General features: G+C 40.5%; 1 protein-coding gene across 1 annotated transcript in view; it reads right to left on the minus strand.

Moving 5' to 3' along the window:
- SIAH3 (siah E3 ubiquitin protein ligase family member 3) overlaps positions 1-16,390 on the minus strand; it is a 63,232-nt gene extending 46,842 nt beyond the window's left edge. Inside the window, exon 1 of the mRNA XM_034758464.1 lies at positions 16,164-16,390. Within this exon, the coding sequence (XP_034614355.1) occupies positions 16,164-16,298 (135 nt within the window). The 5' untranslated portion in view covers positions 16,299-16,390. The remainder of the gene's footprint in view (positions 1-16,163) is intronic.
- Positions 16,391-19,048: the final 2,658 nt, after the last annotated feature.

Here is a 19,048-nt window from a genome sequence, read left to right on the forward strand (position 1 = left end):
CTCCAGATGCAGTGGAATAGTTCCAATGTACAGGGAAGCCTTTGATGACTCTATGCAAGGGGTACACAACCCTGATTGCTATGTAGGAACTCCCTGCCTGCTGTCATCAGGCAGTATGAGATATGACTGGAGGAGAGACAGGGCAAGAACAAGAGATCTGCTGTTAAATGAATCCGCCAGCCATTGCTCTCAGTGGAGCAGGAGCTCCTCTTCTGTGGCTCAGCAACCAGAGGAGATTTCCTTCTGTCTCACCCCTATGGAATGCTCCAACCCACAGCCCAGTGGTTCAGGCCACTGCCTGGGGAAGGATTTATCCCATTATGAACACACATTTCTTTCTCTTAGCAATTTTGAGTTTAAAAAATATGTCTCACTTTTCTGGGGTGTATTAACAGGAATGTCGTATAGGATATGGGAGTTAACTGTTCTGCTCTACTTGGCACTGGTGCCGCCTCAGTTGGGTATTGTGTCCATTGTTGGGTACCACATTTTAAGAAAGATGTGGACAAATTGGAGAGAGTCCGGAGGAGAGAAAAAAAATGAGGTCTAGAAAACGTGACCAATGAGGAAAGGTTGAAATATTTGGTCATGTTTAGTCTAGAGAAGATAAGGCTGAGGAGACAACATGATAACCATCTTCAGATATCTAGGAGGCTGTCATAAAGAGGATGGTAATCGATTATTCTCTATGTCCACTGAGGATAGGGGTGACCCTAAGAGCCCCTTAATGCCCACTGACAAAGGGTTCATTGCCATATAACAACTACCCATATTAAGCTTGACAAACTCACGACAGTATTTATCTGCAAAGAGTGTTGTGTGAAGAGTCAAATGAAAGCTGGTGACACAGCAGTCACTAATATCATTGTGTGATGTATGTACAGATGGTGTGTAAAGAATTATGCATGTGTGCTGGAAATATGTTCCTAAAATACATCTTGGTGGCAGAGTTGTTAAACAAGTTTGTTCTAAACAAAGGAATATGGATTTACTTGTCAGCCTTGGAATCTATTGTGAATCAAGTGTTCTGAAACCAGCACAAAGGACACTTCATTTGCATTTTAAGTCAACAGAAGAGCAGGTTATCAGGAGCATGAGGAAATAACATGGTATAAGTTTCCCAAAGCACCAACAGCAGGGGCAAAAAACTTTATCTGAGGATACACTTCAAAAGTACACATTTCAAAGGTTGACTGGACTATAAATAGAAGGGGAGCGAACCCCTTAGTTATCCATTACTTAGGGAACAAAGAGGAAGCACTCTTTGTATGAACTGTGGATCTCCTGCCACGTGTGTGGGTGATGCTGGAAGGTTGCTTTAGGTAAGAAACATATCTGAGACAGGGAATGCAATCCACTAAATTTTAGTCACTGGAAAGGATGATCATACTTTTGTTACCATTTTCTGTCTCTATTATCTCTGCTTAGTATCACTTAAATCTCTGTTCTTTGTTAATAAACTTGCTGTTTTATTATAGATCCATCTCAGTGCTGCTATATTAAAGTGAAGCGTGCATCCTCTACTGAACCAGCAGACAGGTGTGTACTCTGTCTCTCTGGAGACAGCACACCTGGTAATTTCTGTGAGTGTCCAGTGATAGGGGCTGGATGCTGCAGAGGAACTGGGGGCAACCAGAGTTCCCTGCCAGGAAAGGAAAGGACTGGCAGAGTCCTGATGAGTTTGCTGGGCTAGCTAACAAGCCAGAGTATCAGGGAGCTGATGTACAGTTTAGCAACAGCAAATCTCACTTTCACTGAGGCAGAGGGGTAACAATGTGGCTTACAGTTCTGGACACCTCAAGATAGCATCACAGTAGGACAGGAGGTAATTGGCTTAGACTGTAGCAAGGGAGCTTTAGGTTAAATATTAGGGAAAGCTTCCTAACGACAAGGGTAGTTAAATCCTGGAATAGGTTACCTAGGGGGGTTGTGGAATCCCCGTCACTGGAGGTTTTAAGAACAGATTGAACAAACATCTGTCAGGGAAGACCTATGTTTACTTAATCCTGCCTCAGGGTGGAGGGAAGGACTAGATGACCTCCAGAGGTCCCTTCCAGCCCTACATTTCTAGGATTCTCACAAAACAGTGGAAAGGCTCAATTTCCACTTGAATTTCTGTTCCCAGTAATGTTTTTGTTTTACAGCAAAGCAAGGCAGTGGTTTAGTTGGAATTTGCTGCATGATCTGTACCTATCTCACTAATGGAGATGTATGTCTCTTCGGGTAATTGAGACCTTTATCTTTTTTCAAAATCTCCCCCCTTTTATTTTATTTTATTTTATTTTATTTTATTTTTTAAAGCCACAATGAGAAAACAGTTGATTGTGATGATATAACATGAATACAAATTTCATACACAATTTCAAACACCATGTAAGATGTTGGCAGACAAAACTGAAAAAACAAGACACATTGACAGGATAAAGTAAGAGCGCTCCTTGAACCACGTTGCACCTGTATAGAGACCATTCCCTGACATAAACACTAAGAATGGTCATACCGGATCAGACCAATGGTTCATCCAGCCCAGTATCCTGTCTTCTGACAGTGGCCAATGCCAAGTGCTTCAGAAGGAATGATCAGAACAGGAAATCGTCGAGTAATCCATCCTCTGTTGTCCCCTCCCAGCTTCTGGCAGTCTGAGGCTGGGGACGTCCAGAGCATGGAGTTGCACCCTTAACCATCTTGGCTAATAGCCATTGATGGACCTATCTTCCTCCATGAATTTATCTCATTCTTATTTGAACCCCGTCATAGTTTTGGCCTTCACAGCATCCCCTGATAATGAGTTCCCCAGGCTGACGGTGTGAAAGTTGTGTTTCAAACCTGCTGCCTATTCATTTCATTGTGTGACGCCTGGTTCTTCTGACATGCCCTTCTGTTCCTGTTCTACCCTAACCCGCAAGGGTTTTGAGTTATCCCCTGGTGTCATCTGACAATCAAGACCCCCATAAGGGCATTGAATTGATAGGTTTTGAGTTTACAGTTTACATTAGGATATTGGGTGGGTGTAAGTGAGATTTATGTGTCCCTGCCTTAAAGGTCAGAGGCTAAATTGCGTGTGTTGAGAATAACTCACTTTATTCAGAATTCTGCCTGCAACTAGACCACCTCAGGCTGTGAACTTGTCATGTCCCAAACTCAGCAGGGCCTGGTCAATATGTGGATGAGAGACCTCCAAGGAAAACTAAGGCTAGGTCTACACTACCCGCCTGAATCGGCGGGTAGAAATTGACCTCTCGGGGATTGATTTATCGCGTCCCATCGGGACGCGACAATCGATCCCCGAATCGACGCTCTTACTCCACCAGCGGAGGTGGGAGTAAGCGCCGTCGACAGAAAGCCGCAGAAGTCGATTTTGCCGCCGTCCTCACAGCAGGGTAAGTCGGCTGCGATACGTCGAATTCAGCTACGCTATTCACGTAGCTGAATTTGCGTATCTTAAATCGACTCCCCCCTGTAGTGTAGATGTACTCTAAGGTTGGTACAGCAGAGTTCTGAATCAGTAGGCTCCACTCTGCCCAATTAAGTTAGTACAATGCTGACAAATGCCCCAGCATGCTTTGCTGTGGTGGGTCTTTCTTATAGATGAGACATGACTAATCATTAAAGGGTTGGTCTTCACTTGGAAAATACGTTGAGATTACAGAATTGCAGCCGTGTTAGTCTGTATCCGCAAAAAGAACAGGTGCCACAAGTACTCCTGTTACATTGAGGTTAGCAACTTTCGTGACCCCTCAACCTTTTTTCTAGTGAAGACCCAAATTAGCACCTTCTACCTCAATGTAGCATATTGAGCTCTACCCCAGGTGGAAGTCTACATCGAGGTAGAAGGTGTTAAATTGTGTCTTTACCAGGGAAAAAGTAAAGGTGCAATTCAAGGTGAGCTACACTGAGTGTGAATACTCCCAAAGAGACAAGGGCACTTTTCACAAGAGGAAGGTTGTTAGTACCCTTATCCTGGCCAGCCAGGATATCCCAGCTAACTTCTTCTACCTCAGATCATAATTTTCTGTTACCTAAACAACCTCCCAACCCCATATAGTTTCAGGTGGGGAAAACTTTCTTCACTTTCTCTCCTAAAAACGAATAGATAAACTGTGCTGTGTAATGCTGGTGCAGAATGATTGCTTCATTCTTTTCCATTGGTGGCTGCGTATTAACGGTGGAGGAGTGATCCCTACACACATTATTTAACACTTTTTAAATGTTTTATATTTTCAAAGTACAGGTTAATCATCATGAAGTAATTAGGGCCACAAATATGAAATATGGGTACCTAAAATTAACTTCCAAATTCCATCTCCTAAGTACATGTAGCCAGATTGTGAGCTTAGCTGAGCTGAGCACCCACAAATCTCACTGAAGCCAATGGGATCAGCACGTTTCTCAGCACTTCTGAAAAATCATATGGACCTTAGCTACAGGTCCTTCATACAGATTTAGGAGCTTAACTTTAGGCACCCACATCTGAAAATTTTGGCTCGAGTCTCAAAACACCCATGTGAGGTCAGAAAATATTATTAACCCAATTTTACAGAGAGCAAGCAAGACACAGAGAGGTTAAGGAACTTCCCCAAGACCAGGCAGTGAGGTACTAGCAAAACTGGGATTAGCATTAGGATCACCTGGCTCCCAGCATCAGACTCAATCCACTATATCATGTTGCTTCTTCTATTTTCTGCTTTCAGTTATATGCAAGCACCAAAGTGCTCAGAAATTATATAGTGATGCATGAATTATAAACAAGTACACCAGTTAGGCTTTAGGTGAGCTGTAGCTGAGAGCAGAATTTGGCCCAAGTATATGAAGTGCATTGGCATCTTTCTGAATGAAAAGAACTACATGCATTATGTTATTTCATCTGCAACTTTCGTGTAAGTTATAAAAGGCAAGAACAAAAAGGGTTGTTTTTATAAAGAGCTGAGAGGCTGGTTCAGCATTAATTATTTTTCTCTGCTAGTGAGTCAAGAAAAGGTCTTTCCTTCCCTACTTAACATCTGCTTCTTTAGTCGGAGTTCTTTTGCTAAAGGAGATCGGTTGGCTTCTGGCAAATCAAAGTGACTTTAGCTTAAACAATAATCAGGCATAGTGCCTTGACACTGCCAAGGGTAACATACGGTTGCTGCTGGATTTATCTGTGAATCAAGGAAGATTCTTTCTCATCATTGACTCACTATTAAAAATACATTAAAGGATGGAAAAATTATTGAGAGATACCTTGCAAGTTAAGCTAATGTTTCCAGTTTAACTGAAATGTTAAATTATCCACAATTGCCCTGCCAGGCCGCTGGAGAGATTCAGCTAGTTTCAGATCTGTTTTCCGATAGTGTCTTCATCTTGTACCAACAGCCTGAAAGAAAAATTCAGGCTTGGTAATCAGGACTTTCTGTTATTTACAAGCCTGTGGCTGTGTTTATACAACCTCTCATAACCTTAGCTTTGAGTCTCCTTCTGAAATATTTTCTGTTACACTAAGAAATCCAGTAAAAGTTTCATTTATTTTAAAGCTATATTATTTTCTGGCTGATTTACACTCTTCTGAGATTCCAAGCAAAAGTTACAATTGGAAGGAAGATTCCAGTAAGGCTGCAAGGGGGAATTGGGTGAAATGATTTAGAACTACCACAAGTGCTTATATCTGTTTTCACAAGATACTTTAAATCTTGAGCTGGGTGAAGACTATAAAAAAAACTGCCTGCAAGTAGTCATTCCAGTTTAGAATGAATTTGATTCAGCCACCTGGCTGCCTTATTTGTGTTCACAGTCTACAAACATTGAAAAGCGTGTGTGGAGAGTTCACTGTCAAGCATTCATGCACAAGTGGTGTATTTTACAGGGGATGGGACCCTGACAGCAGTTCCTCAAACCCCTCACTAGAGCCCTGGCACAGAGGAAATTAAAGTCAAACATGGATCTGGCCCCCACTCCCCCATTTGCAAGTAGGACCGTAACCCACCAACTATACCAATTACTTTGTGGGAATGAGAGGAGAGAAAATTAAATTTAAACTCTACATCCCAGCCAATAAGTATTATAATCAGAGTAATTATTTTTAGAAATGACACCTCAGACAAGTCTGTGTGGTCCAGAGAGGGAAAGGTATTTTCTAAAATTCCCTTAATGTGATTGCTAGAGAACTGCTTGTGAGCAAGTCATAGAGTTAAAAAAATAATTAGAACATTAATTTAAGCAAGGAAATCTTGATCCAGTTGCAGACATTCCACAAGGAGAAAGAGTCTAAATTCATTGAGCAAATTATTCTCTCAGCTCTACTTAAAACATGGCTTGCTGTAGGCAACTGGATATGGAGCACTCTGTCTTCTCTATTTAGTAATGTATTTCACATTGCCTGAACGTATCAATGAGTGACTGACATACCCCTAAGCATATTTTGAAGTAATTCTTCTCATCTCTGGTCTCCCCTACACCCACATCCCCCTTTACCACACCTATTAAACATAGTTGCTAAAATGATATTCCTAGCCTGTTGATCTGCCCACATCACCCCGACTGCCTTCAAATTACTCCACTGGCTCCCCTTCTCCACTGCAGGTTTAAATTTCCTGTACTTGGACTCCAGGCCCTGCACAGCTCTGCCCCTGCCTGCTTATCCATCCTAGCCACCTACTGTGTCCGTCTCCTAATCCAACGGTGACTGCTTCAATGCCCTGTTTATCAGCTTCAACTCCCCTCCCTACATATTTCCTGAGCTAGTCTGAAAAGCCATTCTCCACTTCTCCTGAAGAGCTCCATCTTCCATGACTCCTACAAGAAAGGAGTCCAGGACATGTATTTATTTGTGTATAGACCCTTTTTTTATTAAATGTCTGTTTCACATTGCTAAGTATCTGCCACATCTTCGCTGAGTATCCACACAATCTTAGTGATGCAATCCATGCCTTTCTCCTCTGCCCTCACCCTATTGTTTTGTGGCACCCCTCTTTTTGACGTTATCTGAAATTAGATTCTATTCCCTTTGGGACAGGAAGCACACTGCCTTATCTGTACCTTGAGGCAACCTGCACACTCTTGTAAATAATATTGCATATGATGTTTGGATGCTGTGCTCATATCCATATCACCTGTGTTTATCTTAAAGAGGAATGGCAATCTTGGCTGGATTTTCTTTTGGACAAACCAAAGGAACCATTTTTTGTTAGCTGTGGTCTCAGACCTGGAAGTGGCCTGGCTGGATTTACTACTTGTTAGATGATAGCTACCTATAATCAGAGACATCTTCTCTCGAGCTCTTAGTACCTCTCAGAAGAAGAAACTTACATGCAGCCTACAAGCTAAACCTGGCGCACATAGCTCTAAAATGTAATTGTCCTTATCATTATCAGAGGGATGCATCTAGTAGAGACTACAGGTCCCAATATGCAACCCTGCATCTTGATTGGAGCAGATGATGCAATGCAGCACTGGGACCAGTAATTTTTCTAGCATGTATCTCCCTATTAGAAGGAGAAGAAGGCTGAATTCTATTCTGTTTTATACATATTAAGTGTGGCTCTCAGGCTCCTGGCAAGTTCCTACCACAGACTCCAGCTGAATGAAATTTGGATACCTCTAACATGAAGACAGATGACTAAGGCCCCAACCCTACAAAAAAATCTACACACGCACTAAATTCTAAGCATGTGAATAATCCCTTTAAGTTCATGGTACTATTCCTGTGCTTAAAGTCCAGTACAAATATGTTTGCAGGATGTGGGTCTGCAATGCTAAATATTCTGACGCTGTCAATAGCATCATCCTGCAGTTACTGTCTCAAACTCTCATTTTAGCAAAGCCTGAAGGTGACTGTAACCTTCTGCCTACCCCAGCCAGGACACAGAACCCCCTTTGTGTTTATTTACTAGGTTTTCACACTTATTACATTGCTTATTTTCCACATGGCAGTCTCTAACATTGTAAGCATGTTTTCATTTTCTGATGGGGTGATGCTCTTCTCTGCTCTGTTGAAGCCCACCTCATTGTTTATCTGTAGCCTTTATTTGTTTTCTACACAATAAGAGGTTACTGATTTGATCTGATTTTTTTCGATCTCGTTTGTGCTCCATTTTTCTGTGCTTCTCTGGAGCTCAATTTCACCATCAGTAAAATAAGGATAACAACACATTCCTTCTGCACAGGGATGATGTGAGGATAAATCTATTAATGTTTTCCAGACACTCAGAAATGCCTCTAAATAAGTTAACTGCTTTTTGATTCAGGTGGTACACTGAGTATATGTGAGGCAGCTCATCTGAAATGCCAGGATATTTCCCTCTCCCCTCCTCTTAAAATAGAACACTTGGGTAGAACATGTTTCATACTTCAAGCAGAAATCTTGTATGTGGTGTTGGACTCTCGGGCCATCAAGCCTTTGCAGTTGCGTAGGAACGGGTCAAATGGCGAACATCGCTATGGCTGGCTGACTGGCTACGCGTTGAAGAAGACGACAACGCTCACACTGAGGTTACTAGAAAACCTCCATGAACCATTGAAATTTTACCCCAGGTGCAGCTATACTCATTCCTGCCACTGAGCCCATATATCTCTAGAAACTAATGCCAGTGAACAGAGATATTGGCAAACCTCTGAAGGTACACGATGCATTCAGATTCAGCCCCATGTTTCCATTCACATCAATGAGAGGAAAGGGGCTAAATGTGTCTGCTTTTACTGTTCCTGAATATCTTCTGACTGGTGATTGTTTTGCTGGTGTAGTCTATCAATGGCTGAATTGATTGCATGGAACAATTAGTTGACCGAATGATTGTAATTTTGTTTCAGTTAGTTAAATTGCAAATAAGGAACCCACTCCTGCTCTGAAGTCCATGGAGTTTTACTTCAGTGGGGACAGGAGCAGGCCAAAATCAGGTTACTAAAAAGCAAACAGGAAAATCTTTTGCTTCGGGTTTTCTAACAGCAGGCAAGTAGCAGTGTGAGGAACAACAGAAAGGAGAGGAAGGTACTTTACAGAAAGAAACAGGCTATGAAAAGAAATAAAAATGAAGCAATCCGATAAGGTGTTTAATGCCTTGACAGTCAGGCTTTCAGTTTCCAAATAAAACACCTATCAGGACAAAAAGGCATGCTAGGAAATTGCTCACTTTTACAGCTGTGTCCAGACAAAAACCTCAGCTCCGAACACACTCAAACTGGCAAAGTTTGGATCTGGATCCTGATCAATTGAATTTGGCAGCTCATCTCTACTTGCATTACAGCATCTATTATAAAAATTGAGCATAATGGGAGCAAAATATTTCCTAGATCCCTTTTGATTTTCTAAAGAAAGCTTCATCCTATCATACTGAAACTGCATTCCTTCCCTTCCCTTCCCACCGCCCAGGAAAAGGCCTGGGGGCAACTCTCAAGGCAAATGAAAGGACCTTTTATTTTCTTTTGTGTGTGTAAATGTTGTGCACGTGAGAGGTGCCAGATTGACAGCTCTGGAATCCTATGTGTAAACCGAGTCCCCAGGTTATTGATCCCTCTCATATGACAGGAGTATTAACCTTTGTCACCCTGACCCAGGTCAGATGAGTAGAACCAGGAAATAAAGTCCAGTCTCTTATCAGTATGCCTGTGTGTCATACATTTATTACAGCTTCTGTTTATTCCCAGAACAGGTTCAGAATAGGCAGTGTCAGTATAAAGCTTCCCCACCCTGTACTGGGAACATGTCTTAACCCTGACTTGTAAGGAGGGTGAGAAGGTAATTCAGTCTCCATGAACATTACAGTGTTGCCAACTTGGACAATTTTATTGCAAGTCTAGCAATTTTGAAGGTGCGCGATGAGCCCCCACCCCACATGCTGGAACCTGAGCATCTCAGCTTTCATTTAAGGAAGAAAAGTACGTTTTTAGCCCTCGTGGGTGCAGAGAAAAGCTTGAAAACATAGACCCGAAAGTCTCCGACACCAAAAGACAAATAAAAAGAGCCCAACGTTTATTCTTATTTAAATCTCATGATTTTTGAGCCAAACTCATGATTTGGGAGTGCCTAAACCCATGATTTTTGAACGCATGGGGCTGGCAATACTGCATTTAATCTGTGGCTTCTCTGCTGAGTAACCTACAAAGTGTGCCAATTAGTGCCAGCTGTGATTATTTTTTGTGTGACACATGTCCACTGGGAACCAGATCGAGACCTATCAACTCATTTCACATTGTCAGGCCTTTTATTCACACAACTCTTTCGTTTGCACTCACTGTGTTAGCAATAGTCACCCGATGGGGCTACATTTCTCTTGAGATGTATTGGCCCATTATATGCAATAGAATTTAAGAACTACATTGAAAGATAATGGGTATAGTGTGTTGTGGGTGGGGCTGATGGATCAGCATGTGGGACCCTATTAGATAGCTAGTTATAAACACCTGCTGTCAAATCCCCGCTGAGCAGATGGGTATTTCTCTAATATTATAATAACTGCACTGTCTTCTGTTGAAAATGTCTGACTTGAAACTTCTTGTGAGGAACTTTTTCTTTTTAATAAAAAACTTCTTTAAAATCACATTCCTCTCAACACCAAACTTAATATTTACCTATCCTCCCCCTGCCCCCAGTGCTGTATCACGACAGACAACAGCAATAGTTAATCTCCAACAAGAGGGGTGTCAGTTTAAGACGATTAAGTCAGAAACTATTTTTCCCTCCATTTCTTTTGCTTTATTTTCTCTTAGGAGAGCTCACAATTGCTGTTCTATGTGATTACATTTAAACTCTGAGCGGTCCTAATTTTACACTATAATGTCTGTGTTAGACATTGAAAATGAAGCCCTTGTTGCCCCGTGCTAAGCCTCTGTGGGGTGTGTGTGTCTATAAACTCAGGGTTAATGGGTTACAATAGAGAAGAACTCCAGGGATTAGATAGATAGCGGCATTAATAGATGGTCTCCCCCAAGGGAGAGTCAGTGAAGCATGATCCCACATGCCTTTGATGCAGGAAAAGGGTTGTGCCTGAATCACGATGGTTGCGTTTGCACAGAGATGTAGCAAACTGCAGAGGTTTCTTCACTATTTGTCGTTAAGCTGATTTCCAGGTTTACATTTTGAAGCCTGTTCAGCTGAGGCAGTGGTTAAGGGATGCAGCAAGTCGGTGGTTGGCGCCTTCTCTAGGGACACTATGCTCACATCAAAGGCTTTAGCTAAAGCTTTTACCTCTTCTTCAAATTACACTGTGTCAAATACTAATTGAGAAATAACCTAAAGCTAATAAGGACTCATTTGCACTATCAAACTAACCATGTTTATAATGTAGTATGTGTGTACACATTGTATTCTGAATGCCCTCTAGTGGTTATTGTTACTATACTACTTCTTAATATGGGAAATTGCCTGATGAACTAAACTAGTCAGAATCCTGAACCAGAAAGGAAGGGCTTCTGGGTGGGGAGAGTGGGACAGTGTAGCAGAGTGGGTTATTAGCAGCACATTTCAAGCTGTCTCTCTCTTTTCTTACACTAAATAAATAATTAAATCCCATGTGTGTACAATATACCACGGCACTTAATCCTGGTTCAAAGTCTGTTGGGGATAAAGTGGATTACAACGCAGTCTGGCTGACCAGTGTGCATGGAGACAAAGTATTATAACAGGATTAAAAACCCTTCTCTCCTTCAGTTAAAGCAGATTTGTTTGGGTTTTTTAAAGATCTGGTTATAACAGTTTGGCCCTGTGAGCCATGCAATACTCTGAGTGGCTATAAGATTAAACTGTGCTTAGGCACCTCTTTAAATATGGTTCCTTATGATATGTCATGAGAGCCTAAAGATCCTATAGAAAGGAGAAAAGATGGTCTTAAAAGAACACCACATTTATTTACAGCAAGAATATGAAATAAACAAAGGAAGGAGGTGGTAATCACAACAAGTTAGAGTTACATAAAGTCACCAGGGCATAAACTGTAAGTTTTGGGGGCTTTTTTATTATGTGTGTATACAGTGTCTAGCGTAATACAGCCTTTATCTTGATTAGGGACTGTAGGCACAACCATAGTAAAAATATTATTGTTGCTGTTATTGTTGTTATTATCATCATCATTAGTAATAATAATAATTAATAATTAAGGAGGAAATACTCCATTGTAAGGCTAAACTGCTGCAGCAAAAGGAAAGAAGCAGAGACTTTTGAGTTCACTGGTCTTCTGCCGTCCCTGTAATTTCCTATGTTCTGTTTGGGAACTGAAATATAAGACATGAAAGGGCTGATGGAAGGAAGGTGTAAGAGGGGCTGAGGAACCTGTACAGTGGAGTTATCATTAATGGAAAAAAGAAAAGAAACGAAACACATTGACCCTTCTTTGCACATGAACCAGAATACATTCCTGTTCTTTCCACGCGGAGAAAGTACTTAAAACTTTCACAGTAAGCTAAATGGCCTTTATCCAGGCGCAATGACCATTGCTTCTTTAAGCAATCCCCATTAATTATCATGGTCTTAAAGAGTGTAATCATTTAGCTAGTGGCTAGCTACATAATAATGCTTTTGCCTTTTATTTCAAAAGGAGGCATCACATTGTCTGTATGCTTGAAGGAATCCCAGGTTGCTAAGTAATGGATAGAATATGATTGAGAATGAAGGTGACCTATAGAAGCATGGTAAATACATGATTTTCTCTGCTCAGCAAGTGAATTTTGATTACAGCTCAGCACATGCCTCTAGTTTTAAGGTGCTTGTGGCATTCTTGTGAAAGCTCATGAAAGGAGAAAGTACAAAAAGCTGCAAGAAAGAGAAACAGTCTTCAAAAAACCTATTTATACCCACATCAAATAAAGAAAATTGAGGGCGATGGTTGTAATCTTGTCTGTCCTTGTTTACAGCTGCCTGTGTTAGTCTGTCATACGAAGAGAAAATAACAGCGGATCAATACAGCTATCTGCATTGATATTTTAGCATTTTTTAAAAAATACACTAAATGGAGCATAAGCCTCCCTAGTTAGGTCTTTTCTCCCTGAGGAAGAATATATGTTTGTAAGTGTGTATTTTACTGCCAACATAGAGCGCTAAAGGAATTGGTAAAGTAGCACATTCTTTGCAGTCATAGGGCTGAATTCTGATCTCAGAGACAGTACACTGGAATGAATCTGGAGTAATTCCATTGACTTCACTGAAATTCCTCTGGATTTACCACCGTGTTAGGAAGACTGGAACTTCACATAATCTCTCTCTGCAGAATATTAGCATTTCCTGGCATTGCATTGGTCAGTAAACATCTTGGTAAATACAGGGTCACTGAATCATGTAAAATGTACATGATGTGTAACCACAGAGCCTCAGATTGGGCTTGATCCTACATGGACTGAAAGCCCCCATTGACTTTAATGGTGCAGGACCAGGGCCCTGGTGCAAACTGACTTCATTGGAGCTATGCCAGTATATACCAATGGAGGATCTGCCCATATGGGATGTGTCAAGATAATTGATCGTATAAAGAAATGTGATAAGCCTTTCATTTATTATTCGTATTACAGTAGCAATCACATCAGCGCTCCATTGTGCTAGGTGCTGCACAGATCTGGTCGCTACTGTAAGAGCGATCCCTGCCCAAAGAGATGACAATTTTAGTGTGAGCACAAATGTTCATCATTTTGAGTGAGGAAAGTGCCTGTGCTCATGGCCCTTGTTCTCCGTCAGATTTGTACTCTCATTGTTACATCTTGTTTTATATTTTAGGATTGTCCAAAAAAAAATTATGGTTAAAATGACCAAATCATGGATCGTCAAATTTGGGACATCAAAGTTTGTCATAATACTGTAAGGCACCTAAGGAGTATATTTGGCTTTTTATTTTAAAGTAATACATCACTTGTATTTTAATATATTGGGACACTTTATTTCTAAAGTTCATAATTTATGTAATTTATTATATATTTGTACAGTGCCTAGCACTATGAGGCCCAATCTGCTTGTAGTCTTTAGATGCTAGCCCTATGACAGTTAAATAACAGTTATCATTATTCTTATAACCAAATATGGAAATCTTTGAAAATATTTCACCAGTATCGTGTTCTGTGTCAAGTTTCAAGTAATAGTTAGAGCACTTATACATTAATAAGTTTGTAGCACACTTCACTGTACAAGTCATTGTTTTTTTTTTCATATTGAAATGGTTTCTTGACCACACTCATATCCCCCTAGTGTTATAACGTATGCAGTGAAACAGGCTCAGTGGGCCTGATCCTGCAAACCCACCATATGAGCCACTCTCATTGAAGGAAAGGGGAGTTTTTGTTATGGGTTCAATCCTTCCATTCCACCAAATCTGAAACTCCCATTTGCTTCAGTGGGACTTCTGCATGTAATGCCTGATGCAAAGCCCAGTGAAGTCAATGGAAAGACTCTTGATGGCAGTGGGCTCTGAATTAGGCCCCTGAAGGGCTCAGCCGCTATGAACTCAGATAGTGAGACACTATTTATTTCTGGGGGTAAAGAAGAGAAACACCAAATTGTTTCAAAGCATTGGAATGTACAGACTGCAGCTCCAACCTGAGAGAAATTGTTCTGATTAACTGCAAGCCCAATCTGCCGAAGATGCTGAGCACCCTAAACTTCCACTGCCATCAATGGACACTCTACATCCTGCTGGATTGGCACCTGTCTAGGCTTCGCTGTACCTCAACTGGCAATAACCTAGGACACTCATTTCCTGCTTCTTGTTGTTGTTTAAGCAGAATGATTTGATGGTTTCCTGCTACTGTGATACATCAAAGGGGTTAGGGTAGAATTATCCATTTTGTTAAAATATCTTCCATCCACTTACAGAGTCTGAATATTTCTTTCTACATAGTTCCTACCTATTCTGAACAGTCACACCATACCTTAAGACAATCGGATTTTTAAATAAATTGTATTGGTGGGGGAGGGGGAGAATCACTTTGCAAGAGATGAGATGAGATGAGAAGTGAGCTAGCCGCTAAACGTTCCCTTTGCAGACCTGAAATGCCTGTCCTACCTCATCCATACTGCTGGGGGCTCCCAACGTGCTCTGGGCATGCTTAGAAATGTGCTTCTAGAAATGACCTCTTCTCATCAGTGTGACTCTCCAAGATAGTGTTGTCCAACACTGTAAATAGCATTCCTAGCAGCCTGCATTTTGTGAGTGCTACTTTCTATAATAATGAATAATGAAAAACAAGATTGTGGTGGCAATAACCAGTGGTATTTTAAAGGCATTTAGGTGCATACCTCCCTTTGACCCTGAGTTCGGAGGCGAGACCCATTCTCTCAAAGGATTCCCTAACGCCCTATGCTGGGAAGAGGTTCCCTTTGAGTTCCTGACAAGGACTTTGGAACGGCCAAAGAAGAGTCTGCCTAAAGAATCCATCTGTGGTTTTAGATAGCAGGACAGGACATTCTGTTCAAGAGAGGTCAGTGAGGACCTCCAGCAAGCCAAGATGGGCACTGATAAAACTGCTAATTTGTTACCATAATAAACCAATTAAAGACTCCCAATAGTCTGTTTGCCTCAGTAGTTGCTTGGCTTCTCTCTAGATGAGATCACAATCATTGGGTTTTGGCATAGGCTCAGCTACTGCCACGTTGTCAATGGAAATCTAGAAACTTACTAAGAGAATAGAGCAAGAGGGTTATTTTTATGGTGACTATAAATGATTTTGCTTTATTAAGGCTAATTTAAACTCATGACTAAAATATGTTCACCTTGCAAATGACTAGGGGCACTTTATATGCCCGATGAAATTGTTCAAATTCCCTATAGAAGAAATAGACAAACACTCAAAGAAAACCTCTCTCTCTCCCTCTTCAGCTTGCTAGTCAGCAGCACGTTGGTATCAGACAGTTCGGAAGGATTTCCAGGATCTGTGTTTGCAATGTTTCACAAAACGAAACAGATTTTCATTAAACTAACTTTTCCAATAATTTTTTCCAAACATTTGCCTCTTGAATATTTGATACACAGATGGGGGGGGGGGGAAGAGGGGAGAGCTACTAGAGGGAGAAGCAACAACTTCACAGTATTCCCTGTAGCCACTGATTGCTTGCCTTTAGCTCTAAAGTAAAACAAACAGAAAGACCATATGAAACAGTCTCTTTGCTAGTAATGTGTTCACAACAATCTGTTCTATTGTGCTAGAACATCATTTCACTCCCTATGGAGAAACAAATGAGTAGCATAAAACACTGGAATAGAAACATATTTTTAACTCACCTTTAGGCTGTGTGTTGGGTTTACAACACAGACAAGTTGCCCAGCAGCTGAAAAAACCCTCTTAGCCTTGTAGTGTTGAAACCTAAGGTGAATAAGATCTAATACAGCCCCAAAGCACTGGGTAAAGAAAAGCATCACAACTTTTGTTGTTGTTGTTTGGTGAGGAAAGCAACGAAGGAGACTGTCAGTCCTTGAGACTGGGGAAGGAGTGCAGCCTGTGAGAACTACACTCCTGCACAGCTTAGCATGCCTTCATATTCATCATCAAAATAAGATGGTTAGAATCTTGCAGCAGTGGGTCAGCCAATCAAAAGGACCGGAATGTTATCCTTGAGGTCCAGAGACAGCCAATAACAAATGCTCCCCCCCCCCTACAAAAACTCCCTGATGAATTGAGCCTGGTGGAGAATGCATTATTGAACATTACCATACATCAGCACATTGCATTTATCTTGTGATTACAGCCAGCCATACATAATGCTGTGGAGATATGCAGACAAAATTGATTGTTTAATGTCTCCATTTATTAATTGACTTAATTTAACACAAGAGCTCTCTAATACCAAGGCTAAATGTAAAACCACCAGTAAAACTGTGAGAAAGTAGCCAAATGGATTAACTATATTCTATATTTTACTTACAAAAGCAGCTCAGGAGAAAAATCAAATATTAGGAGAGTATTACAATTTCTTCTAGGGATTAAGCAGAAGCATATCTGTATATATAAATAAATCTGTGTGTGTGTGTGTGTGTGTGTGTGTGTGTGTGTGTTTGCAAGCTGCAATTAGGATTTATGGCACTCTGACTTTTTCTGAATCTTATTCTCAACTACTTTTCAGCAGAGAAATCCCAAGTGCCCTAAAACATCTTTCTTAAAAATATAAGACCAGCTCTCCAGCTGGCGTAAATTGGCATAGCTCCATTAAAGTCAGTGGAGCTATTCTGATTTACACTAGCTGAGGATCAGGTCCATGGTATCCAAAAAGTAGTAATTACTGGATGCTGGAACTAGGAGAGCACAAAAAGGCACAGAGCATGCTTCTAAAAATAATGAAATACATGATGCATGAATGCACCCACACAGAGAAACTAACACTGAAGGAAAAGTGGCTTGTAAATCAATGGAATAATTACAGATGCAGAAGGCTTTTACTTGTCATTCATTTGCATAGTGGTGGGCAGCAAATTGCTAATTAACCACTAGATTGTCCTAGACATTAAAAATGGAATTAAGATCATGCATGCAAAATAATATGCTTTGCTTTATTATTACCAATATATCTCTGCTTCGGTGGGTAAGGGACATTGACCTAAACCATCAAGACTTGTTAAACTTGAGTCCCATGACAGGGCTTTGCAGGGGTGGAAGTTCCCTAGCAAATGTGTGGCTCAAAATGCTTATTCGTTTTGTGGGACAATTCTGTGTGATCTGTTGCTCTGCTTGTTAATAAATCAAAGAGGGCTAATTTAATTAGCTCTCTGCCTGTACTTCCTATCAGGGTGCTATTTAGGATTGCTGGCTAAGTACTCAGATGGCTTATTTAGCCTTTGTAATCCTTTTCCCTTCAGAGCATAATAGATAAAAGTAGCTCTTTGTTGTTGTTTTTTTAAACATGAGACCAGCTTGGATCAGAATTCAGCTCATGACAGACAAGCCCACATACCGAGCCAGCTCCAATCTGTGACTGAATTGTCACAACTGCTAGTTCCTAAATCAATACTGTCTCTGCCAGACTGCAGAGGATCTTTGCAAAAACCTTGAATAGATAAATGTGTGGGATATCGTGAAATTCTGGTACAGTAGGTGATGCAAAGATTAAAAAATGGGGAACAAAAAGTTTGCTTCAGAATTAGAACAAAAGATGTTCCTTGCAGTTCTGAGAATATGTATTGAGAATATTTTTCAAGTAAGCTTGAAGAACTGAGCAAACATTATAATGAATTTATTTGATTAAATTTAGCTTTTTTCTCTTCATGAATTATCTACAGACTATCAGTTTTTTTAATTTATTTGTTATTTGAAATTGTTCACGCACTTTATGTGAACATATTTCAACCAAGAGTTGTCAAAGCACATATTTTGCAAATAATGTCTCGTACTAATGAATGTTGTTCATTACTTATAATGTGTGATTTATCACTTAAGTCACATGGAATTATTTCTGTTTCCGTGATTGAATGGCTGAAATGTTTATAAACAGTAAGGACCAGATTTTTAAATGTATTTAGGTGCCTAAAATTGCAGATAGGTGCATAGTGGGATTTTCAAAAGTACCTTGGTGACTAACTCTGGCTCTAAATGGACTATCAAAGATACTGTATTTCAAGAAGGCAATATACTGACATTTTCATAGTCTTTCACATTCCACAAGTAATTTTCCAAATAACTATTCACTGCTATGATATGTTTGCACAAAATGACTTGCAAGAGTGTGAATACAACTGAATGTATCTTGTGGTCATTATTTGTGTTCATGTTCATCAATTGTCTTTTGCAGAATTGGACCTAGTTATAAATTATAAGGCATTAGTACTTGATAATTTCCATACCCTTTATTTCTATTTTAAGTATCTAGGGCCTAATTCTCCTCTCACTGACATGAGTTTTACAGTGGTGAATTGAATGCAAGGGAGTTACACACCAGTGTGAGTGAGAGGAGACTCCAGCCCAGACACGGATTTACTTGATCAATACAATTTAATTATGAATCCCTCATTTCTATAGCTCACTACTACTAAATCCAAAGGTAATTTAATTCCACATCATCTGACCGTGGGCTAGATCCTCAGCTGAATCTGGATCTGGTAAATGAGCACAGCTCCAGTGACACCAGTGCAGTAAGTATGTGTTTATCATTGAATAATACTTCACATGATGCTGTTAC

The sequence above is a fragment of the Trachemys scripta genome, chromosome 1 (genome assembly GCF_013100865.1).
Source record: "Trachemys scripta elegans isolate TJP31775 chromosome 1, CAS_Tse_1.0, whole genome shotgun sequence".
Lineage (NCBI taxonomy): Eukaryota > Metazoa > Chordata > Testudines > Emydidae > Trachemys > Trachemys scripta.